This window comes from Erinaceus europaeus, chromosome 20, assembly GCF_950295315.1.
Source record: "Erinaceus europaeus chromosome 20, mEriEur2.1, whole genome shotgun sequence".
Classification (NCBI taxonomy): Eukaryota; Metazoa; Chordata; class Mammalia; order Eulipotyphla; family Erinaceidae; genus Erinaceus; species Erinaceus europaeus.
The window spans coordinates 37,905,298-37,930,565 of NC_080181.1; the positions used below are offsets into that span (position 1 = coordinate 37,905,298).

Consider the following 25,268-nt stretch of genomic DNA (forward strand, 5'->3'; position numbering starts at 1 on the left):
GCAGAAAGAAGCTAGGAAGTCTATTTTAGGTATGTTCCCAGGTGTGGTAGCTCATTCCCACATATGAGCATAGCAGCACTTGGGAAGCACTCATGGATGTTGAAGTGTTTCTCCTCTCTTCTTTTACCTTCTCTCTCTAAAAATAAGAAGAATGAAAAATTGACTTGCAAGTGGAGACATTATGCATGTCTGAGTTGCCAGCATGACAAAAGAGAAAGAAAAGGGGGAATGAAAGAAAGATATTTCCTTAGTTCCTATTTCACTTACAGTCTGTTTGTCCAGCAGTCCAAGAAGTCACAGTGCTATTTCCCACACCTCATTTTTCAGTTACAGAATTCTTAGAAAAGATTATTTTCAAAGTTTGTGTACTATAAGCGACACAAGCTACATATAGTCTAATTTGTGTCCCTAGGCTTCTTAGTAAGAGTACATTTTTCCTCTTGTTGTGAGTCACTTGTAGAGTGGCAATGAGGTAACTGTTCAAGACAGCCGCAATGCCCAGTTGAACTAGCTTGGTTGGAGTGGCATCATTTGTTTCTACAGATCTTGGCTATTGTGCTGACACTAAGTTAATGGTCAAAAGCCCAGGGATTCAACCAAAAGTAAATGTATCCACATACACTGTTTATGATATGTGGCCATCAGCTTGGACATCAATGTTCCTCATGTTTGCTAATGCTTGTGTAAATTTTGGCTGGGAAAACCAGGTTGACTACCTTTCCCACAGTTCCTTTACAGGAAGAGATCAAGTGCAGAAGTGGACAGGCTGCCACCACTAATTTTACTTAAGGATAAGTATAAGTCTAGAGAACTTTAGCACATTCAAAAATAAATTGGAGTTGAATGAATTGGAGTTGAATGAATTGGAGTTGGTTTAAGCCCAATACTGCCTTATTGGAAAGTCCCCAAATCAGAACAAACTGATGTTTCTTGAAGGTCTGCAATTCATTATTGACATTTTCAGCCACACAATGCTACCCCTGTACCAAGTGCTTTTGTCAAGAAAAGACCCATGCTGGTGCTAGGCAGTGGTGCACCTGGTTAAGTGCATACATTATAGTGCACAATGACCCAGGTTCAAGCCCCTGGTCCCCACCTATAGGAGGAAGCTTCATGACAGGTAAAGCAGTGCTGCCGGTGTCTCTCTGTTTCTATCTCTCCTCTCCTTTCAGTTTCTCTCTGTCTCTGTCCCTCTTCCCCTTTCAGTTTCTCTCTGTCTCTATCCAATAAATAAAAAATATATAACTTGGTTCCATAAAAAAAATCATGCCCAGTAGTTTGCCAGCACTAGAATGTTTGTGGTCATTAAAAGACAAAATAAGACAGAATCTATTTCACTTTTCTTATGTCACCACTGAGATGAAGATGAGTTTTGGAGATGCTACTGTTACCATGAAACTGACCACACAGTCTTTCTTTCCATGTCCTGATGCAGGTCCGTTTACCATCCAGAGCTCTTCACATTCAATGAGTTTTGGGAAAACAGCTCAGCTGAGTGGGCTGGTTCTTCTGGATCTGCCTCCCCAGTGAAGGGGGAACTCCTAGACAGCGCTCGTAGCAAAGTCCAACTGTCAAAACCGAGGTAGGAAGACCTAGACCACCAGGACTGGTGATGGTTTCCCAGCACATCTCTTTCCTCAAGCAAGGCAACAGGATGGAGGCAGGATAGGGGCTTTTACATTTGGTCAGCCTGCACATTTTCCTGGAAGGCAATATGCCTTTTCTCTAAGACAGGAAGACAAATTTAGCTGCAAATTGACCCTGGAGGATATGAGAAAGTGCACTTTCAAATCCAAAGGATAAATTAGTACCCTGCTCTTCTTCCTGCTCCAGTGACTGATGGTCTGCATCCGTTGGCTTACAGATGGCAGCCAATGATTCATTCACCCAAGGAGACCTCCACAGGGTTTTAGATGCTGTCACAGTCATTTGCAGCATAGTGCTGTGTCTTCCCACCCTGTGAACATGGGCCACTGAGGCTGTGCATGTGTGAGGAGGACAGGAGACCAGGCGGGGGTCTCCCGAAGCAGAACATGCTTTCTTCCTTGCGATGACCTTCTTACTCTTCTTACCTATATTTATTTGAAGCAAGGGTTCTGTTCAGAGCAGGATGTTTCAAAGAGGCCTCTCCAAGGGACTATTTGGGGACAAAACACTCTGGGTCCTTATTCTGCATCTTCCCTGATGTAGCAGGGGGGGACATGCAGGGCCAGTCAAGTTAATGTGACTGCTTCCTTGTCCTCTGATGTCCTCCTTGCCATAGACCTTGTCTATAAAGAAGTCTGTGAAGAAGCCCTCGAGTAAGTGAGAAGACACCATGCAGTTATCAATTATTAAGAGTTTTCATTTCTTAGCAGTAGAGGATCTGTCTTTTCTGAAGATATTTGAAAGGATGATTTAGTGTACCCAAAGCACTACTTTCTCCATGCCCAAAGAGGTCCAGGAAGGGATGTGGTGGCAGTGGTGGGGCTGTGACCCTCTGTGTCTTACCCATGCTTATGGAGACGTCTCTTCTCTCCAGGCTGCCCAGCCATGAATAACTTCTATAAGATGGTTAACTTCAAAGCTGTAGAACTACTTGGCTGATACGCCATAAAATTTTTGAGTCTTGTAAAATAGGGATTTGATTCCATGGGTCACAGGATTGTTAGCCCTGATACCATTAAGCTTTTTCCACATGGTTTGCTCATAGCTCCAGAAGATGCCAGTTTCCTCAATCCATAGCATTGAAAAACACTATCAAGTGCATTTGAGATTTCACATTTTCTGCTCTTCTTTTTATGATTCATGGACTAGTTATCCCGAGCTTGCCACTGAACTAAGAGACTCTGGGGCCCTTCTTTTGACATGTATAGAAAGTACCAATCATGATTGTTGAGGAAACTTGTAAGAAGAGTTTTGGTTTATCAGCTGTGATGTTGATGTCAGGTCAGGCAGAAAGAAATTAATATTTAAAATAGTCTGACTAGTGCTTCATTCTTTAAAAAGAAGGGTCATTTTGATTCTCTTTGAAATAAGGAGCAATTGCATCGTAATTTGAAAGTGTGAAATGACATTTTATCCAATTCATTCAACCTAAGAAAATTTAAAATAAGGTCATATTATTTTGAAGGAATCAGAAGAAGACTTTGAAAAGTTCCCAATATACACTTTTTATAACCAATAGTATTTTATTTGTTTTATTATTTTTTCTCTCTTTTTTGATATTTATTTTTTTTTATTAAATATATATATTTTTTATTTTTGAGAGAGATGCAGAGAGGGAGGGTAGAGAAACACCAGAGCATTGCCCAGCTCTGGCTTATGGTGGTGTGGGGGATTGAACCTGGGCCTTCGGAGCCTCAGGCATGAGAGTCTCTTTGCATAACCATTATGCTATCTACCCCCACCACTGATATTTGTTTTTGTGAGTGATTTAAAATTGATTTACAAAATTATAAAATAATAAGGGTATGTAATTCAATACCATTCTCACCACTCTTGTGGGTCCCATCACCTCCATTGGAAACTGCTGTAGTCCTTCCAAGTTCACAGACATGCCAGCATACACTTTCACTTTTCATTCTTTAAGCATATCAGTCACACAGCATGTGGCAACATTCTTCCCTGTGGAGGGACAGAGCACAGACCCCCCCCCCCCTCCTTGCTGGTGAGGTGGACAGCAGGAGAGCATACTTGGGGCAAGGGAGGTGATAGTGGCACTAGGAGTTGGGATCTGGTGGCTCCAGAGAGAAGGTATGAACAAAAATATGGTGGGATAGGCAGTGGTACCTCCAATTGAGAGCACATGTTACCGTGTGCAAGGGTGCTTGCTTAGGTAGCACATATACTAAAATAGGAACAATACAGAGATTATCATGGCTTCTGTACAAGAATGATACACAGATTTTCGAAGTGTACCGTGCATAAGGACCCGAGTTCAAGACCTCACTCCCTACCTGCAGGGGTTACGTTTCAGAGTGATGAAGCAGGTCTGCAGGTATCTGTCTTTTTCTCTGCTTCTCTCTCTCTCTCTCTCTCACTGTCAACTTCTTCCTATCCTATTTAGTATAATAAAAGGAAAAAAGGAAAAAAAAAGGCTGCCAGAGTGGTGGATTTGTAGTGTTGGCACTAAGCCCCAACAATAATTGTTGGCAAGCATAAATACATTAACAAACAAACAAACAAACAAACAAATAGTGTTGGAGGGCTGTAAAGGGTGGTCCAAGTCTAGGCTCAGGACCTGCAGGACACATTAAGAAGTCTGTGAGTCACTGGGTCACCATGGCCAAGTGTGTGTGTGTGTGTGGGGGAGACGAGTGTCTATTATTTACTAGATATTTCTTACTTATTTATTTATTTTGTTGTCACTGGGGCTTTACTTCTCTAGTTTGATAATTAGAGGCAGAAGGAGAGAGGGAAAGGCACCACAGCACCAAAGATTCTACCATTGTGATAAGGACTAAGCATAGGCCTGAACCATATATGGCAAAGCAAGCTCTCTCCCAGGTGAGCTCTCTCTCTGGCCCTTATAGCTTAAAGAATTCTTCAGCACCACCATAAGCCAGTGATGAGCAAGGCTCTGGTTTTAAAAAAAAAAAAAAAGATGGTCATGGGACAATAACTGCTTTGTAAATCATTATTTTCCCTAATAAAAATGATTCTCTCTTTCTCTCCCCCCCCCTTTATTGCCACTAAGGTTATTATTGGAGCTCAGTGCCTGCACAATGAACCCACTGCTCTTAGTGGCATTTATTTATTTGATAGGACAGACAGAAATCGAGAAGGTAAGGCACATAGAGAAGTAGAGAGCAAGAGAGACACCTGTAGACTTGCTTGACCACTTGTGAAGCTTCTCCAATGCAGGTAGGGGCTTGAATCTGGGTCCTCATGCATGGTAATGTGTGCACTTAACCCAATATACCACCACCCAGATCCCCTTCTAAAATTTCTTTAAAAAGACAAAGAAAAGGGAGTTGGGCGGTAGCACAGCGGGTTAAGCACACATGGTGCAAAGTGCAAGGACTGGCGTTAAGAATCCCGGTTTGAGCCCCGGCTCCTCACCTGCAGGGGAGTTGCTTCACAAGCGGTGAAGCAGGTCAGCAGGTGTCTATCTTTCTCTCCCCTTCTCTGTCTTCCCATCCTCTCTCCATTTCTCTCTGTCCTACCTAACAGCGACGACATCAGTAACAACAACAATAATAACTACAACAACAATAAAAAACAAGGGCAACATAAGAGAAAATAAATAAATATAGAAAAATTTTAAAAAAGACAAAGAAAATAATTTTTTGAAGACTACTACTATAGACAGTCACAGCATTGCAGTTTCTTTCTTGAATTATTTGATTATGTCTCAGTCAATTTTATTTTTGCTGGTCAAATCCATGGTACCACCTAGAAAAGTTAGGAGAAGGTTGAAAAACTTAGGAAGAGGTAATTGATAGTTATATATCTGAGAGCCAATATAAGACTTGATTCCAGGAAACTCAAGTCTTTAATGACTAATGAAGAGGCCAAGTCTTGAAATTTAGCATCTCCAACTGGAAGTCATGTGTAGACAGGGGGTTAATTTTGTTCCTGTTTGTAATCTCCACCAAATGACATGATCCAACCTGTCAGTGACCTCCTTCACACTGTGTCTGCTACTGATTCTAAACACATGCTGCAAGGTGGAGATACATAAGGCTTCAGCAAGGTCTGAGGATTTAACATGTTGGCTCATGAGGATAAGACTAAGTGTTTGAGTGTCCTTGGTGCAACCAGTGCGACTTCCTCTCTTGCAGGTGCTATGTGAAGTGGCTGAAAGTCGTGGGCTTGTTTGTCTTTGTGGTGGCTTGCTCTGTAAGTATCTTGCTTGGCCTTTTCTTGTAAAAAATAAAAACTTTTGTGGACTTTTGTCTAGGGTTTATCAAAACACGGCAAGTTTTTTTGGTGCATAAAAACTGGTAGCAAAATAAGCAGAGAGAAAGATTAACTTGCCACGTGGGCCACAACATTGATTACCAGCATTTAGCTACAATGCATGTGGGACTCAAGAGAAATGACATCTCAGATCTAAGAAGATCAAAACAGGAGAAAGGTGAAAGGTAAAAAGACTTGAACTTCTACCAGGGACTTCCTTAAGTAACTAACTTCTTATACCCACAATCTCGTGTGAGATTAGTTTTAGCTATAGGTCATGACATCAGGTTCTTGCAAATTGTGTATATAGCCCATAATTCCTTTTGCTTATTGTCATTGTATTCACAACAGCCCCTACCATGTCTACTGATGGCAGAATGTCTGGCTACTTTGGGCTGGGAAGTAGGTGATTGTAGGGAAGGGTTTCTTTCTTTTGAGGAGATCTGAGGGCACTGGGGATGGTAGGTTGTCCCCAGCTGCACAGAAAAAGCCTTGGCCACCTGCCTGAGGTCCATAGAATACTGTTAGCTTGCCCATGTCTTCTTTCCTGCCTCTTCCTTTTCTTTCAAACACTTTCAACACACTTTTTTTTTTTGGTGTTGAGAGCAGTCTAGCCTTCATGGATGATGATCCCAGGAATGTCCTTTGAAATGGCATTCTGGACCTCTCCCCAGAATGCTGGGCCATCCTCCTCGGAGGGAGTGAAGCTCTGTGTTCATCTTTCTTTTCATACTGTTCCATTTTTTACTGCCTATACATCCTGGTGTGACTTCTAAGCCAGGGATCTGGAGGTATACCTTCTGACCTGAGGACTCTTACTGATGACTTTTGTGTGGGATGTGCCCTGCTATATCCCTGACTGGGATTCCAATGCAGCCATTAAAAGATATTTTCCAGATGAGTGGGGTATTTAGGGCAGTGTCTACATATGCATATATGGATTTGAGATTCCCCACTCCCCATGATTTATGTCATTTAATGCTATTTACAAATTACTATACCTTAGATACTGACAGGACTGGTTGTTTCTGATCTGATCTGCCTGGCTTCAGATGATAGGTGATTTAGTATTTCAACAGAAAGTTATTATTAGAAATGCTTTAGCAATTCAAGCCCAGTGTTCAAATTCATTCAATATACAAATTTGAAGCATTAAGTGCTTAGACAAAAGGAATATATACTCAGAACTTAAATCTATACATTTAAAGAACTCAAGACATTCAATTTATTTCCCCCTGACACACTGAGTTAACTAGTGAGTTATAAGACTATAATTTAATAATTTTATTTATTTAATAGTGTCATCCCTACCACCAAAGTTCTATGTACCTACCCCCACTCCCCTACAAAGGAACTGAACCCTCCCCCCAAGTATTTTACTTTGATGCAACAAGATTCCCCATTCCCTTCTCTGTGTGTCTGTCCTGTGTGACTGCATGTCCAGGCATTATCTGGCCGTTTTGAGGTCATGTCTATGGCTAGGGAGTTATGCTCAAGTGAGTGCCAATTTTTAGCACTGCTGTAAAATACTTAGTGTGGGCTGTTGGTGGGAGACTCCAGTGTTTTGGTGAATGCTGTGATAATGTGTAGAACTGTGAGCATGAGTGCTGTTTCTGGGACTATGGCACCTGGGACAAGGATGTGTGTGACCTGGTGCTGGGTGCCATTCAGACTGGACAACAAATGCATGATCATGCGTTGAGTGTTAATGCATGATGTTTATGGTCTGCATGTGTGGGCAAAAGGAGTGGGATTATGTGTGCTTGTGTGCAGGATTGCATGTGATCTGAACTGACTTTTGTTATAGAGACAAGGAGGTAGTATTGCTGCATCTCAGATGGCCCAGGTTTTGTGTAAAGCCAAGGTGGGCTGAACTGAATTAAGAAGCACCCCCCCCCCTTTTTTTTTTACCAGAGCATTGTTCAGCTGGTGATGTGGGGGACTGAACATGGGACTTTGGAGCTTCAGTCATGAGAGGCTCTTTGCATAACCATTATGCTATCTACCCCCCCCCCATAAACCCTTTAATTACCCTGTGGCCCAGAGATGTGAAACCTGTGTGTGAAACCAAGACAACTATATTGGACTCCAAATGTCATGTTTTTACTTTTTTGCCTCTCTGCCTCCTGTTCACAGAGTGGCATTGTCTCTGAAGTCCCTGGTGTTTAGAGAAAACCAGTGGGAGTGTGAATGGGTACTCTGGAATTTCTAAGTAGGAGGATCAAGTGGGCAGGCCACCTCTGGTCTCTAAGAGTTGGCTTGAGCTCTGTGTCTAGTCCTAAGTATTCATCTTAGAGAAGGGGTTTTGGTAACTTGTGGAAATAGTTTGAGGAGTTGGTTTTTGAACTTCTATAATCTCTCCCAAATTTAGTATACTTTTTGATGGTGTGTAAGGTGCTCTGTAAATTTTATAGGCAGGTTATATACCTTCTATTTCCAAATGGGAAAATCATATGTACCCATTGTGGATAATTTGACTTGTGATTGGATCTCTAATGTTTAAAGTAGTCCAATAGCAATAATAAAGGTGCATTGTAGCAGAAAATACTATAATGAATCAAAATTTTGTCTTTCAGTATCTCAAAAGCTCTCTAGAGTAAGTGTGTTGAAAACAGAGTGCATCATTATTACATCCATTTTCCATAGAAATGAATACTGTTTAAATCCCAGTGTTCTCATTCCCCCAAATATATCACAGATTGTTTCTGATCATTGCAGGTCTTATTTAGTCTGTATCCAGATGAAGAAAAACGCTGGCAGTTGTTGGCAGTGTCACCAATGGAAAGTTACTGTATCCAAAACATACATCAGGATGGACTGTTCACCCTTTTTGAGATTCACAAAGCTCAGAGACCCTGAGGAAAGATGGCAGCTGTCATTGAAGGTCATTCAGGCATATTTGTTTCCTCCCAAGACATTAATAAAAAATTAGGTCTTGAGAATGAAGGGGAGAAAGCGGTGGTGGGACTGTGTTGGGTTGTCTATGGTGAGGTTCTCTCTAGGGTAATGATGACGGAGCAGGACAAAAGAAGTGGGAGAACACTTGGGTCCTGAATTTCCTGGGACTCTTTGATACTCTGTTCTAAGCACTTACTCCACTTCTTTTTTTCTTTGCAATGTGGATGATTCCTACTGACCTGTTTTTGGGTTTGTTGGTCCTTGTCTTGGCCACATCATCTGGGCCTGGTGATTGTGTGGGTGCTCCATACTTTCCCCCATGCCTTTCTATAGGTCCCATACTCTGTAGTTAAAAGTGATATGTTCTGGGGCAGGTGGTGGAACACCATGTTAAGAGCACACATTACAGTACACAAGAACCTAGGTTCAAACCCCTGGTCCCCACCTGTTGGGGGAAAGCTTCACAGGTGGTGAAGCAGAACTGCAGGTGTCTCTCTGTCTCAGTCTCTCTCTATCTCTCTTCCTCTTAATTTCTCTCTGTTTCTATCCAATAATAAATAAAAAATAATAAAAGTGATATGTATAGTAACAAGTTGGTAGTGAATGTTTTTTTTTTTTTTTGTCACCAGGGTTATTGCTAGGGCTCCATGCTGGCATTAGGAATCCATTGTTCCTGGTGGCAATTTTTTCTCCCTTTTCTATTTTATTCAATAGGACAGAGAAATTGAGAGGGGAGGAGGAGATAGAGAGGGAGAGAGAAAGATAAACACCTTCAGACCTTTGGTTTACCACTCTTGTGAAGTGTCCCTGCTGCAGATGGAGAGTAGGACCTTGAACCTGGGTCCTTGATTGGGTCTTTGCATAGTACTATGTGTGCTTAGCCATGTGAGCCACTGCCCAGCCCCCCTGAATGTGTTCTTCAACTTGGAATACCATAACTGAATACAACAGGCTGCATGAGTTAGACTAAAGGTTTATTTCTCAAAGCTCTGGGGACTAGGTATCCCTGGTCAAAGTGCTGATTGAACTTTTGCAAAGTGTTCATCTGAATTGTATGTGGTTGCTTTCCTCTCTGTCCATACAGGCTATTCTTCAGTGTGTACATGCAGAGAGGGAGAGAGGGAAGGAAGGAGGGAGGGAGACAGAGAGAGAGAGAGAGAAGTACAAAAGTACAAGGCTCTTTTAAGGACACCAGTCCTATCCAATCAGAGTTGCACCCTCTGACTTCATTTAACCTCATTTGAAATCCCATCTTTGACTTCAGCCCTATTGGGACCCAGGGCTTCAGTGCTAAAGAGCAGAGATGAGCACAACTTAAATTTCAAATTTTCTCATGCAATTTTCCTTCTTTCTGTGAATGGTGATGCATTGTCCTGGGGAAGCAAACATTTGTCCAAGTTTCTCCCTGCAGTCAAGTGTCTTATTCTAGATTCCAGGTGTTTACCACAAACCCCCATTTCCATGGAATAAACTGTTAAGTTTATTCAGCCTTTTTTTTTGTTTGTTTTTTTGGTTGTAAGCTTGTGAGCAGGGCATTTCCAGCTCTCTCCAAACCTTAGATGAAAATGGACCTCAGAGAGTCTTCTGCAATGAATGTTTAGATGAAAAGTTCTAAGTACAAGAGTCTCTGAAGTCCTCAGTCTTGCTCAAAGCAGTAGGAGTCAGTGGTGGATCTTCTCAGGAAAGGGAGGGGGGATTACTGGGAGGAGCAGGGAGGTGAAAAGACAGCTCTGGCTACATCTCCCAGTATTTTTTTTTTTAAGAGGCAGATTTTTGCATGCACAATTTTCTCCACCAGCATCTGTGTCATTCATTTGGATGGCAAGGCAGAAAGAGACAGAGATAGAAATACTACAACACTGGAGCTGTGTCCCTGGCAAGACACTCACCCAGTAAACTCTCTCTCTGTGGCCTATGTCAGTTATTTCTTTTACTGCTAAAAAAAAAGGGAATCAAACCATTCAGAGGTCTAAATAAAAAATAATTTTTATTTAGTGTGTTTAGTGGGTAATCAGGGTGTGAACTGAAAATTTAAGGCGGTGGGGTGGGGAGACACCAGGGCACGGCTTCCCTCTGGTACCTGGTGTTGTCAGGAATTGAACCTGGGACCAAGAGCCTCAGGATGAAAGTTTTTTCTTTTTCTTTTTTTTTTTTTTGCCTCTTGGGTTATTGCTGTGGCTTGGTGCCTGCACTATGAATCCATTGCTCCTGGTGACCATTTTTTCCATTTTATTGGATAGGACATAGAGAAATTGAGAGATGAGGGAGAGATAGAGAGGAAGAGAGAGAGATAACTGCAGATCTACTTTGTCAATTGTGAAGTGTCCTCTCTGCAGGTGGGGTGCTGGGGGCTTAAACCCAGATCCTTCCGTGGGTCCTTGCACTTAGTACTATGTTGCTCTTAACCAGGTGTGTCACCGCCCAGCCCCCAAGTTGAAAGTCTAGTTGTAGTCAACTGTGATATCTCCCCAGTACTGTAGGAATTTTTAGCACTCAGAATACTATAGTCAGATTGCATGACAGCAAATAAAAGACCTTTCTTTAATGACACATTAACACTTGATTCTAAAGCAAAACACACCTTCCAGAGAAGCCCAAGTGTGCCAGGCCCTGTGGGTCTAGGATGGCCTTTTGAGCTGAATGAAGTGAGAAGAAGGTAAATGGAAGAGCTGGATAGAGTTGGTTGAGGTACTAGGAGTTCCAACATATGTTTAATCACTTTTAAGAACAAGTTATTCATGTCATTTGCTAGATTTGCACATAGCATTCTTCAGGACATCACCACAGCTATGGAAATAATGGCTGTGGGCTTGAGTTTACCCCCAAATCAACAATGAGAATTGGGCATGTATAGCCAAGGAGCGGAGGTGGGAGGTAGTGGGTGGAAAATTGCTAAGAGGAAAAAATCAGGAGTAAGAGGTTGTAGCTTGAACTTCCCGCCCAGAATGATGATGATTTTTGCCACAGGGTTATTGCTAGGGCTTGAGTGCTAGCACAACAACCCCACTGCTTCTGTTGGCTATTTCCTTTCCTTTTTTCTTATTATAGAGACAGAGGGAAATAGGAAGAGAGAAGGGGGGAAAGAGAGAGAGAGTTGCAGCACTACTTCACTGCGAAGCTTCCCTCCTGCAGGTGAGGGTTGAGATGAATGTTTGTGTTTAACTGGGTGTACCATCACCCCACCTGTCTACCAAGATATTTACTGAAGGGGGCCAGGTAATTGAGACATCATCTGGGGACTGGTGGGGGTGGGGAATTTGATCAGATATGAGAGCAGGTGGATACAGAGCACAGGGGTTCTGGATAAACACATTCACTGGTCAAGGCAGTGATGAAGGCAGAAACCTTCAAAACTATGAGACAGTTCAGAGGAGTCTGATTAGCATTTGGTCAAAGGGACCCTTGTTGATCCTTAAAGCCTCCAAGGACTGATATGAACTTCCCATAGACTCCTCTGAAAATACACAGTGTCCTCACTGCATGTCCTGTGCATTTACAGAAGCTGGGAGCCTTTCTGATCCCCTAGACTGAAAAACCACTGTGGGGGCTTGGAAAAGGGGAGATAAGAGTTTAGAGATATTCCCAGACCATCTTTCTCAGGAACTAGCTGCTATGTGACCCTGTGAAATTCGCCTGGAAGGGGTTGGTGGCTAGTCTTTACACAGAGCTAGCTCTCTGGAGGGGATTCCCAGCACAGGGGTATCACATGCAGGCCTAGCTTGGTGCTTGTGGTGAAGATTCCCTGCCTATCTTCTGTGACTCTGGCTGGAATCCTGGATGGGCTACGCCAGGTGAGAGGCAGTGCAAAGGGACACCAGAGACCTGTGTTTGGGCAAGAGATGCTTTTGGAGAAAAATCCCACTGCCCCTGAGCTGGAGAAACAACAGTTACCTTGCCACTGTGAATGTTTATGTCTCCGTTTCTCAGTAATTACAGCGTTATTTTTGTAGCACCATGAAACATGAAGCACCTGTGATAGTGGGCACCTGAGGTTGTCCCTGAATTGTCTGCTCTTGTAGACAATTGCTCTTGAAGGCCAATCTGAGCTCCGAGGTGATTAGGCAGATGAATGGTGGTCAGCAGGCCAGGTTAAGCTAATTAGACTTGGCTTCCCTTCCTCCCTCTTTTCCTTTTCCTTCTTTCTTTTTTTTTTTTTTAACTATCTTTTTATTTATTTATTATTGAATAGAGACAGAAAAATTGAGAGGGAACAGGGAGGTAGAGAGGGAGAGAGACAGAGAGTCACCTGCAGCCTTGCTTCACCACTTGTGAAGCTTTCCCTCTGCAGGTGGGGACCAGGGGCTTGAACCTGGATCCTTATGGACTATAAGATGTGTGCTTAACCAGGTGTGCCACCACCTGGCCCCCTCTTTTCTTTTTCTTTCTCTCTTGACTTATGTTTCATTTCCTCCCCCATCATATTGTTCACTGTAACCCTGGACTTTCAGGTTAGATATAGGAAACACAATATGTACTAGAGAGTTCTATTCTTTCCTAATCTACCATGCAGCCAAACCTCCTTAGAATACTCCAGAACTACACTATCCCATGTAGCTCATTAAATTTATTTTATTATTTTTTAACTTTTAGACAGAGACAGAGAGTCAGAGAGAAAGAGAGGGAAAGAGACCATAAACACCAAAGTTTCCTTTAGTGTGGTGGGGGCCAGGCTTGTGCCTGGGCCGCGCACAAGGCAAAGCAACGCACTATCCAAGTGAGCTGTTTCCCTGGCCCTAAATTTACATTTGCATCAATGAAATAACACTGAAGTTCCTCATTAACACCAGCCACATTTACAGTGTTCAATAGCCACATGGGGGTAGTGGCTATTGGATCAGATAGATAGATTTGAAGTATTTATGCCACCACAGAGTTCTTTTGGCCAGAATCATTGTAGAGATCACAGTGAGATTGTTTGCTCATTTGGTAAATTCTGGAAAAAATACTTTGGTACTAGATAAATTTATCTTTATTTCCTTCCTTCTTTCTCCCTCCTCCTCCTTCTTCTTTTTTGCCTCCAGGGTTAGTGATGGGGCTCAGTGTCTGCACTATGAATGCACTGCTCCTGCAGCCATTAAAAAAAAATTTACTTATTTATTCCCTTTTGTTGCCCTTATTGTTTTATTGTTGTAGTTATTATTGATGTTGTTGTTGTTGGATAGGACAGAGAGAAATCGAGAGAGGAGGGAAAGACAGAGGGGGGAGAGAAAGATAGACACCTGAAGTCCTGCTTCACCACTTGTGAAGTGACTCCCCTGCAGGTGGAGAGCCAGGGGCTCGGATCCTTATGCCAGTCCTTGCGCTTTGCGCCTCCGGCGCTTAACCCACTGCACTGCCACCCAACTCCTGGCCATTTTTTTTTAAAAAAATTATTTTGGATAGGACAGAGAGAAATTGAGAGGGGTAAGGGAAGACAGAGAAGGGGAGAGAAAGATATACACCTGCAGACCTGCTTCTGCTTCACTACTTGTAAAGTAATCCCTCTGCATGTGGGGAGCTGGGGCCTCAAACTGGGATCCATGCATGAGTCCTTGTATTTTATACTATGTGTGCTTAACCTGGTGTGCCATCACCCAGCTCCTGTCTCTCTTCCTTTCTCTCTCTCTCTGTCTCTCTCTCTCTCTTACCAGATCACTGCTCAGCTCTGATTTATGGTGGTGCAGGGGATTGCATCTGGGGCTTTAGAGTCTCAAGCATGACCGTCTCTTTGTGTAAACATTATGTTATCTACCCCTTGCTCCAATAAATTTATCTTTCATGATCACTTGTTCCTTAATCTTTCATACTGTATCAAATAAGACTTCTATTTTATCATGACGACAGTTCCATGAAAGGGGTCCAAGTGTCGTCCGCCCTCATTTTTATTAGATAAGACAGAGAAAAATAGAGAGGGGACTGGAGAGCTAGAGAAGGAAAGAGAAAGAGAGACCCCTGAAGCACTGCTCTACTGATTGTGAAGTTTCCTCCCTACAGTGGGGTCTCTAACCCAAGACCTTGCACAGGGTAATGTGTCCCCTTAACCAGGTGTGCAGCCACTTGGTTCCAGGGTCCCACAGTCTTAGTTTTTGTTAAGCATCAATGAAAATTTCCCCTGTATGGAGCTGTGTAGAACACATATGTCCATTCATGAAGTCCTGCGTTCAAGCCTTCAGCCTCTACCTGCAGGGAGAAGCTTCATAAACAGTGGAGTAGTGCTGCAAGAATCTCTCTTTCTCTGTCTTGCAGTGTCTCTTTCCTTTTCTATCTCTGTCTTACCCATTATAAGAAAGTGTAAAAAATGGCCACCAGAGTGATGAAGTTAAACCCCAGTGATAACCCTCCCTAGTGGCATAGTAATAATTAATAATAATAATAATAACTACATTGGATGAAGTTAAACACAAAAATAAACTTATTAAATACTGTTGCAGTAGGGGAGATATTGAACTCAGCTCTGGAGGCAAAAGGGCAGCTGGCAATCATATGGGCAGGATGAAGTAGAGAACAGTTAAGTTACTCAGAGGAATTTGGGTAGCAAGAGTGGATGGCTTCTAGAAAAACTGGCCAAACACAAGATCTAGTTGAGAAGAAGGGTCAGAGAAACTTGGTGTTGGACTGACTGTAGCAAACTGAAGGATTATCTTGAGAGGACTCAGTATCTAGGTGGGAGTGAAGGCCCACCCTCATCCTTTTTTTTTTTTTAATTTCTTTATTGGGGAATTAATGTTTTACATTCAACAGTAAACACAATAGTTTGTACATGCATAACATTCCCCAGTTTCCCATATAACAATACAACCCCCACCAGGTCCTCTGTCATCCTTCTTGGACCTGTATTCTCCCCACCCACCTACCCCAGAGTATTTTACTTTGGTGCAATACTCCAATTCCAGTGCAGGTTCTACTTGTGTTTTCTTTTCTGATCTTGTTTTTCAACTTCTGCTGGAGAGTGAGATCATCCCATATTCATCCTTCTGTTTCTGACATATTTCACTTAACATGAATTTTTCAAGGTCCCTCCAAGATCGGCTGAAAATGGTGAAGTCATCATTTTTTACAGCTGAATAGTATTCCATTGTGTATATATATATATATATATATATATATATATATATATATATACACACACACACACACACACACACATATATATACACATATATATACCACAACTCAGCCACTCATCTGTTGTTGGACACATGGGTTGCTTCCAGGTTTTGGCTATCACAAATTGTGCTGCCAAGAACATATGTGTACACAGATCTTTGTGGATGGATGTGTTGGGTTCCTTAGGGTATATCCCCAGGAGAGGAATTGAAGAATCATAGGGTAAGTACATTTCTAGCCTCCTGAGAGTTCTCCAGACTGTTCTCCACAGAAGTTGGACCAATTGACATTCCCACCAGCAGTGTAGGAGGGTTCCTTTGACCCCACACCATCTCCAGCATTTGCTGCTGTTCCCTTTTCTGATGTGTGATATTCTCACAGGAGTGAAGTGATATCTCATTGTTGTCTTTATTTGCATTTCTGTGACAATCAGAGACTTGGAGCATTTTTTCCATGTGTTTATCGGCCTTTTGGATCTCTTCTGTGATGAATATTCTGTCCATGTCTTCCCTCCATTTTTGGATGGGGTTATTTGTTGCCTTGTTGCTGAGTCTGGCAAGCTCTTTATACATGTTGGTTACTAAACTCTTATCTGATGTATGGCATGTAAAGATCTTCTCCCATTCTGTGAGGGGTCTCTTGGTTTGGGTAGTGGTTTCTTTTGCTGTGAAGAAGCTTTTTGGGCTTTGTTCCATGTCCCATGAAAATCTCTGCTCACAGGCTTTTATTCCAAGTGGATATGTGTCTCTGTCTCCAGTGGGGAACAACAAGGAGCTGAATAAGTGCTCAGAAGAGGGATATGTGTGTATGTGTGTGTGTGTGTGTGTGTAGGTGTGTGTGTGGTCTTCAGAGTGGACAAAGTGTTTGTGGAAGTGGTAGCAAGTTAGATGGCTTAGATTTGGGTCATGGGAGAGGCATGGCAACCATGACTAATGTGGCCAAAGGAAGGAGGCCATTTCTCTCTGCCCCCTTCCCTCCATGGCTCCTCTGACCAGGGCTCTCATTTCTCAACTGTCTGTAGGGGGTTTCAAGATGGATTCTGTAAACTAACATTTAAGTTTTTTTGTTTGTTTGTTTTTTAGATTTTACTGAGAGGAAAGAGGTTATCAGAGTTCCACTCCAGCATATGTGATAGCAGGATTGGACATGGGGCCTGAACCTTGCAAGTCATGCGCTCTACCCACTGAATCATTTCCTAAGATGCTTATTTTTCTTTAATTATTTATTTTGATGGTGGATAAAAGATATATAGAGAAGAAGCAACACTGTTCCATCACTTGTGAGGCTACCCCCTACCCCTTGCAGGTGAGGACCTAAGGCTTGAACCTGGGCCATTGAGCATGGTGATGTGTACCATCTACCAGTGTGCAACCATCCAGCCCCCTGCTTTTTAAAAGACTTAATTTTTTCCCAAGCCATTTAAAAATATTTCACAATTTGTTTTGGATAGAAACAGAGAAATTGAGAGGGAAAGTAGGGGGAGAGAGAGAGAGAGAGAGAGAGAGAGAGAGCCAGACCTGCGATATTGTTTTACTGCTTGTGAAGCTTCCTTTCTGCTTGCAGGGACTGAAGGATTGAACCCTGGTCCTTGTGTGCACTGTAATGTGTGTGCTCTGCCAGGTGTGCCAACACCCAGCCTTACCAAACCATTTTTGAATTAGTGATTAATAGTGTTTTTTTAAAAATTATCATCTTCTACTTATTGGATAGAGACAGTCAGAAACTCAGAGGGAAAGGAGAGATAGAGAGGAAGAGAAACAGAGAGACATCTGCTGCACTGCTTCACCATTAGCAAAGCTTTTCCCCTGCAGGTTTGGGCCTAGGGCTTGAACCTGGGTCTTTGTGCATTGTAACATGTGCTCTCAACAAGGTGCACCACCACCCAGCCCCAGTAGCGTTATTTAAAAATCTTTATTTATTTATTGAATGGAGGTAGTCAGAAATTGAGAGTGTAGGGAGATAGGGAGAGAGACAGAGAGATACCTACAGCATTGCTTCACTGCTTACAACGCTTTCTCCCTGCTGGTGGGGACAAGGAGCTCCAACCTGGGACCTTGTGCACTGTAATATGTGTGCTCACCAGCACCCCAATAGTGGTTTTTAAAAAATAAATTTATTTATTGGATAGTGACAGAGAGAAATCGAGAGGGAAGGGGGAAGACAGAGAGACACAAAGAGACACCAGTAGTAGTACCACTTCACTGCTTGTAAAGCTTTCCATCTGCAGGTGGGGACTGGTGTTTGAACCCAGGTTCTTGTAGTAGTATGTGTGTTTAACCACCTAATAGTGGTTTTCAAGATTGTAAGATTATGATATATCTTCAGTTCCACACTGAAGCTATCACCGAAGCTCTGTGCCCTCACTGTCCTAACAATCACAGTGATTTATATAACACTATCACTCTGGCAGATGGGATGCTGAGGACTGAACACAGGACTTCATGCATGTTAAATCCTACACTATTAGAGTGTGTGAACTGATTTTAACTAATGAGAAATGACTGCTCTTCTGATATTAGCCTCCAGGTGGCACTGTTCCACCTCTCGAGTTTCTGCACAATTTCTAGGCCACATTCTGTGCCAAACTATTTCCCCCCGCACCATAGCCTCTATCTGTATATATCTGTATTCCCCAGGTAGTAGGAATGGTTTTGGTATGGCCAGGGCAGCAATGTCTCTTGAGGCCTTTTTTTAATGCTTTACTCATCCTGTGTGACTTCCATTTTTCCTTTATCCTTTTTGAGAGCCTTGTAGTTATGCAGGGAGGTGGTGAGGGGGTGGAGGAGGATTACCAGTTTGGAGCTGTCATATAGACAACACCAAACACTAGGTTTCCCAGGATGACTTTTCTTATTTTTTTCTGGAGGACTCAGGGAGTGAAAAAAAAGCACTCTTCAACACTTGGTGTAAATCCTATAGATGCTGTGCCATGTAGTGAGGTTTTCTTTTTCTCTAAACTCTTTATTTCCTGTTTCTTTTAGGGGTTAAAGGGATAGTAAAGGAATTGACTGTTACTTTTTTAAAAAATAAATTTAATAATGATCAACAAGACCGTAGGTTAAGAGGGGTACAATTCCACACAATCCCCACCACCAGAGTTCCACATCCCATCCCCTCCATTGGAAGCTTTCTTGTTCTTTATCCCTCTGGAATCATGGACTTAGGATCATTATGGGGTGCAGGAGGTGGAAGGTCTAGCTTCTGTATTGCTTCTCTGCTGGACATGGGTGTTGGCAGGTCGATCCATACACCCAGCCTATTTCTGTCTTTTCCTAGTGGGGCAGGGCTCTGGAGAATTGGAACCCTGGGACACATTGCTGAAGTCATCTGTCCAGGGAAGTCAGGTTGGCGTCATGGTAGCATCTGCAACTTGGTGGCTGAAAAGTATTAAGATATAAAGCAGAACAAATTATTTAATAATTAGGAATCTAAAAATAAGACTATAGCAGATGAGACTTTGTTTCTCCATTTTGGAAAAGGCTAGTAGGTCTATTTTAGGTATATTCCAAGAGGTCTGTGATTTTACTAATTTAAAAAAAAATTTTTTTAAAAAAATTTTTTTATTTAAGAAAGGATTAGTGAACAAAAGCATAAGGTAGGAGGGGTACAACTCCACACAATTCCCACCACCCAATCCCCATAACCCACCCCCTCCCATGGTAGCTTTCCCATTCTCTATCCCTCTGGGAGCATGGACCCAGGGTCGTTGAGGGTTGCAGAAGGTAGAAGGTCTGTCTTCTGTAATTGCTTCCCCGCTGAACATGGGCGTTGACTGGTCGGTCCATACCCCCAGTCTGCCTCTCTCTTTCCCTAGTAGGGTGTGTCTCTGGGGAAGCTGAGCTCCAGGACACATTGGTGGGGTCTTCAATCCAGGGAAGCCTAGCCAGCATCCTGGTGGCATCTGGAACCTGGTGATTGAAAAGAGAGTTAACATATGAAGCCAAACAATTTGTTGAGCAATCATGGATCCCAAGCTTGGAATAGTGGAGAGGAAGTGTTAGGGAGGTACTCACTGCAAACTCTAGTGTAATCCTGCTTTCAGGTATATATTTTGCAGTAGTTTATGGATACGTGTGCACATAAGCTCTCTCTCACAGAAACTGGTGTATATCTAGGTTATGGGACTTTGTTAGAAAGTGAACTACCTGAGATGAAATTAGAGTGTACTATTAAAGGGAAAGGTCTCACCCGAGTAATGAAGCTGAAGGGTTGTCATTCCACACGTGAAGTCTCTGGATACAGTCTGAGGTGAAGCATGTTGAGATGGCAATCGTTGCTTTGGTTAGGTTGTGATCGGCGGATGCAATATTATTTGGTTTGGATTGGGAGATGCATATGGGAAAGTGGGCCCTATCCAAGAGTTCCAGGACAGGGGAAGTAGGGGCTCTATAGTGAAGATGTGAGGTTCCTGCTGTCTTAGGGTTCAAAAAGACAATCAATAGTTAATATTATCATCACATTATTTGTTAATTGGGTTAACTTTGAAAAGTCCCTTTGTTATGGTTTGCTGTACAGTACCCAGTATCTTGTATATAGCTGTGCTATTGGAAGCTTCTAATCTACTTGGTCTAGGCTTTTGAGAGAGTCCGCATATCAAATATATAGCCTATATATTAAAAAGATTCAGTTTGTCTTTTGAGAAACTTTGAGACATACAATTGATTTCCCCCTCTCATATTAATTAACTACTGATTTATATGTCTACATTTTGCTAGGAGTGTACATAAACACCCTTCAAACCACCAAAGGACTGTGACCCATCCCTCCCGCCCACTCCCACCCCCCACTGGCCCAGGAAGCTACATGTCTACCCCTCACCACTGGGTTTTTACTTTGGTGCCCTACTTACAATTTGATCAGGTCCTGCTTTTAGTTTCCCTTTCAGATCTTCTAAGTCAGCTTCTGTTGATGAGTGGGATCATCCCATACTCATCGTTATCTTTCTGACTTAGTTCACTTAACATAATTCCTTCTAGCTCTGTCCAAGATGGGTCAGAGAAGGTGGGTTCATTGTTCTTGATAGCTGCATAGTATTCCATTGTGTATATATACCACAGCTTTCTCAGCTACTCATCTGGTGTTGGGCACCTGGGTTGCTTCCAGGTTTTAGCTATTATGAATTGTGCTGCTATGAACATAGGAGTACACACCTCTTTTTGGTTGGGTGTTATGGAGTCCTTGGGGTATAACCCCAGGAGAGGAATTATTGGGTCATATGGGAGGTCCATGTCTAGCCTTCTGAGAGTTTTCCAGACTGCTCTCCACAGAGGCTGTACCAATTTACATTCCCACCAGCAATGTAAAAGGGTTCCTCTGTCCCCACATCCTCTCCAGCATTTGTTGCTGCTGTCCTTTTTGATGTATGCCATTCTTACAGGAGTGAGGTGGTATCTTAGTGTTGTCTTAATTTGCATTTCTCTGACAATCAGTGACCTAGAGCAGTTTTTCATATGTTTGTTTGCCTTTTTCATGTTTGTTTGCCTTTTTAAAAATATTTATTTTATTTATTTATTCCCTTTTGTTGCCCTTGTTGTTTTATTGTTGTAGTTATTATTGTTGTTGTCGTTGTTGGATAGGACAGAGAGAAATGGAGAGAGGGAGGGGAAGACAGAGAGGAGGAGAGAAAGATAGACCCCTGCAGACCTGCTTCACTGCCTGTGAAGCGACTCCCCTGCAGGTGGGGAGCCGGGGTTCGAACAGGGATCCTTATGCCGGTCTTTGTGCTTTGCACCACCTGCGCTTAGCCCGCTGCGTTACCGCCCGACTCCCGATTTTACTAATTTTTACCTGAGCCCGACAGCTAACATACAGGTGGGCTAAAGGTATTGTCTGGGGGAAATTGTGTCAGAGTTGGAAATAGGACCGGAAAGCTGGATCAGGAAGAGAGTAGCTCCCAAATATGGAAAAAGTATATAAATACTATTAACTGTAAACCCCATTGATCTTATCTGGGCCCCACTCACAGCACAGAATTGACTACTACTTTTTAAAAATTTATTTTTAGGAAGTCGGACTGTAGCGCAGCGGGTTAAGCGCAGGTGGCTCAAAGCACAAGGACCGGCATAATAATAACTACAACAATAAAACAACAAGGGCAACAAAACGGAATAAATAAAATATAATAAATATTTAAAAAAAAATTCACAAAAAAATATTTTTATTGCTTTCCAGGTTATCATTTGGGGCTTAGTGCCTACATGGTAAATTCACTCCTGGTGGTTTAAGGGGTGTACCCTGGTTGAGCACACACATCACAATGTGCAAGGACCCTGGTTCAAGCCTCTGGTCCCTAGCTGCAGGAGGAATGCTTCATGAGTGGTGAAGGAGGGCTGAAGGTGTTTTTCTGTCTCTTTTTCTCTCTATTTCCTCTTCCCTCTCAAATTCTCTCTGTCTCTATCCTATAATAAATAAATACAAATAAATAAATAAAATCTTTAAAGTTTTATTCTTTTAAATTTTTATTTATAAAAAGGAAACATTGACAAAAACCATAGGATAAGAGGGGTACAACTCCACACAATTCCCACCACCAGAAAGTATTTTTAAGTTACTATTTTTTTATATAGAGAGAAATTGAGAGGAAGGAGTTGAGAGAAAGAGAGAGAGAGAGAGAGAGGGAGGGAGGGAGAAAGAAAGAGAAACATCAGAAGCATTGCTTCACTGCTTGTAAGGCACCCCTTCTTGCAGATAGGGGCTACAGCTTGAACCTGGATTCATGTTCCTGGTAATCTATATCCTTTACAGGGTGTGCCTGCCACCTAGCTTCCTTGACTACAACCCAGGTCTCAGAAAAATTGATGTTTTTCCACCCACATGGCTTTCAGATCTCTTCTGGATCAGAACAACTGCTGTGAAAATCCACTGGGTAGCAGAAAGAAGGATGCCCAGAAAGCAGGCGAAGGCTTAGCAGCACAGATTGCTGCATTTCAGTAATACAATAGTTCATATGGGCTCATAGAAGTTAGATGCCTAAGAACCATGGGGATTCCATCTTGAAGAAGGAGAAGCCTCTTTTCCTGATGATTCATTCTTGATCAAAGAGTCAACAAGCTTTGAAAGGATATCTCTCTGCTCACTGCAGTGAGCATCACTGATGTAGACAATTTTCACATTCTTAATTTAATTCTTTTTGTGATTTCTTTTTCTCATACAAATTGAGACGCAGTGCCTTGGGTCTGGAATGTGGATGAGTTCATCTGGTATTCATGCAACCTTCCTCTCTACTGCTCATTGTGTGTCTAGGACTGTGGGTGGGAGTTGTGTGTCTGCCACACTTGGAACAGAGAGGGTTGAATAGGGAGGCACCACATAGATCTTCTTGACTAAGAAAAAAGTCAGGCTGTAACACAATCAAGAAGTATGATCTGAGTCCATCATGAAGATGTGCTTCCTGGGGTAGTGGAAGGAGGTGGTGGAGATGTTAAATAAGCAAGCAGGGAAGTGGTCTGAGTTTAGGCATTTATTTGTTATTTGGATTAATTGACAAGCATCTTCAGATTAAAAGTGATATAGTGTGAAGTCTTTTTTTTTTTTAACAGTCAGAAGATGGTCTCCTACAAGGAGAAGAAGTTGGGTTAAGCCAGACTGCACTCACCAACTCACTCAGAACTCCATGTTGGCAGCTAGAGGCACATTGAGTCTGATTTAGAGTAGGTTCTAGGGGTTGTCGTGTGGAGGTGCACTTGGCTAAGTGCATATAGTACTGAGTGCAAGGACCCAGGTTCGAGTCCCCACTCTCCACCTACTTCACAAGCAGTGGAGCTGGTCTGCAGGTGTCTATTTTTCTATCACCCCTTCCCTCTCAGTTTTTCTCTGTCCTATCTAATAAAGTGGAAGAAACGGCCACCAAGAGCAGTGGATTTGTAATGCCAGAATGGAGCAGGTGATGACCCTGGAGGCAAAACAAAAGCCAAAAAACAGAGTAATCTCTATAGATCTTTAAACAGTGAGAAATATGGTGGTTATCTTTGGGAGGTGGGTGGGTAGGGAAACAGAACTTTGGTAGTAGGTGTGGTGGGGAACTACATACTGTAATGTTACAGTTTTGCAACCTATTATTAATCATGATCACAAATAAAAATGAAAAAAACAAAGTAGATTCTACAATGTCAATTAGTAGGCTTATAGCACACAAGATTAAACAATGCAACACCAAATGCATGTGTCAGGAGCGAGAGGTTAAGAACACGGGGAGCAGGCAAGGGATGCAGTTGGAAGACTTGGCCCAGAGAAGTTGGTGCTGCTAGTGGTGGTGGTGGTAGTGGTTGGGGGAAATCTCGGGCCTCTCCTCCTTGCTCTTCGGTTCACCTTGACGAGCTCCTAGCTTTGAACCTCAGCAGCCACACGGACTCCACACTGCTCCAGGTGGCCCTGAATGGGGCCTTGGTGGCTGGTGGCACAAGTCAACCTGGGAGAGAAGAGCACGTGGTGGTGGAGGTGACCCAGACGGAGGCTCCAGGCTCACGGTGGAGGCGGCCACAGCAGGTTATACTCTTAAGCACTTTGAAAGGAATTGTGAAAACTCATTTCAACTCTTTATAAATTGAGTTTCCTCTTGAATGGATTTGATAGGGTGCCATCCGCAGTGACACCGTTATTAGTCAGGCCCTCCACTCTTATCTTTGTGCTTTTGTCTATGAAATACTTTTCTCCCTCTTTCTCTAAGTCAATTATAAAACTCTTACCCACTGGAGTAAATCAGGTTGGTGAGACTTTTTATTTTCTTTTAAAATTAAAATCAGATTCAGCTTCTTTCAGCCAAAGCTTCCCACTCATTCCCAGGAAGGACAAGAACACCATCAAATGTGTTGTTATTGTCAAGGTCTTCAGGACAGGCACATTCAAATGTGCTGAACTAGCCTAGTTGTTATTTTAAAGTAAAGTACCTTGAGAGACAGTAGATGAAGAAATGATACTTTGCCTCTAAAGATAGGACTAGATATCCCATATGAATTGTTCCTCCCTGCTCCATCTTTCTTGGCACAGAGGAGCTATGTCATGTGTGTTTGGCATGTGAAATAAGCTTTGCTTAGCTCTGCTTAGTGTCTGTATTTTGCCTTTGCCTGTCATTTATCCCCAGATCCAGTGTTTGACTAAAAACTCTACAAATGGCATGCATGTATTCGTCATTTCTCTAGGAACCACATTCATGGGCCTCTGTAGGCACAAAATTAAAATTATACTTTTTTTTTTTTTTTGGTTAATGTGTCTGGTAACCATTTAATAATGAGTCCAGCCAAAACAACCAAGGAATGGAGCCCTTTTTGTTTTTTTGTTATTTACTTCTTTTCCTTTTTTAATTTATTTATTTTTAATGACAGAGAGAAAGATACACCAGAATACTGCTCAGCTCTGATTATGGTGGTGCTAGTGACTGAATCTCGGACTTAGAACCTCAGGCA

General features: G+C 42.4%; 1 protein-coding gene and 1 non-coding gene across 6 annotated transcripts in view; both read left to right on the forward strand.

Annotated features, from left to right (window-relative positions):
• The window catches only part of OCA2 (OCA2 melanosomal transmembrane protein), a 452,195-nt gene that overhangs the window by 61,871 nt on the left and 365,056 nt on the right, over positions 1-25,268 (forward strand). For 2 of the 5 annotated variants that reach the window (XM_007533891.2, XM_060179245.1), the window contains exons 4-7: positions 1,436-1,582; positions 5,766-5,823; positions 8,602-8,674; positions 24,191-24,351. In XM_007533891.2, the coding sequence (XP_007533953.1) occupies positions 1,436-1,582; positions 5,766-5,823; positions 8,602-8,674; positions 24,191-24,351 (439 nt within the window). Of the gene's footprint in view, positions 1-1,435; positions 1,583-5,765; positions 5,828-8,601; positions 8,675-24,190; positions 24,352-25,268 lie in introns of all 5 variants that reach the window. The other 3 variants (XM_060179246.1, XM_060179247.1, XM_060179243.1) reach the window with 2 other exon arrangements.
• On the forward strand, positions 3,806-3,909 carry LOC132535034 (U6 spliceosomal RNA). Its single transcript, XR_009546821.1, has one exon. It is a non-coding gene; the product is annotated as a U6 spliceosomal RNA (small nuclear RNA).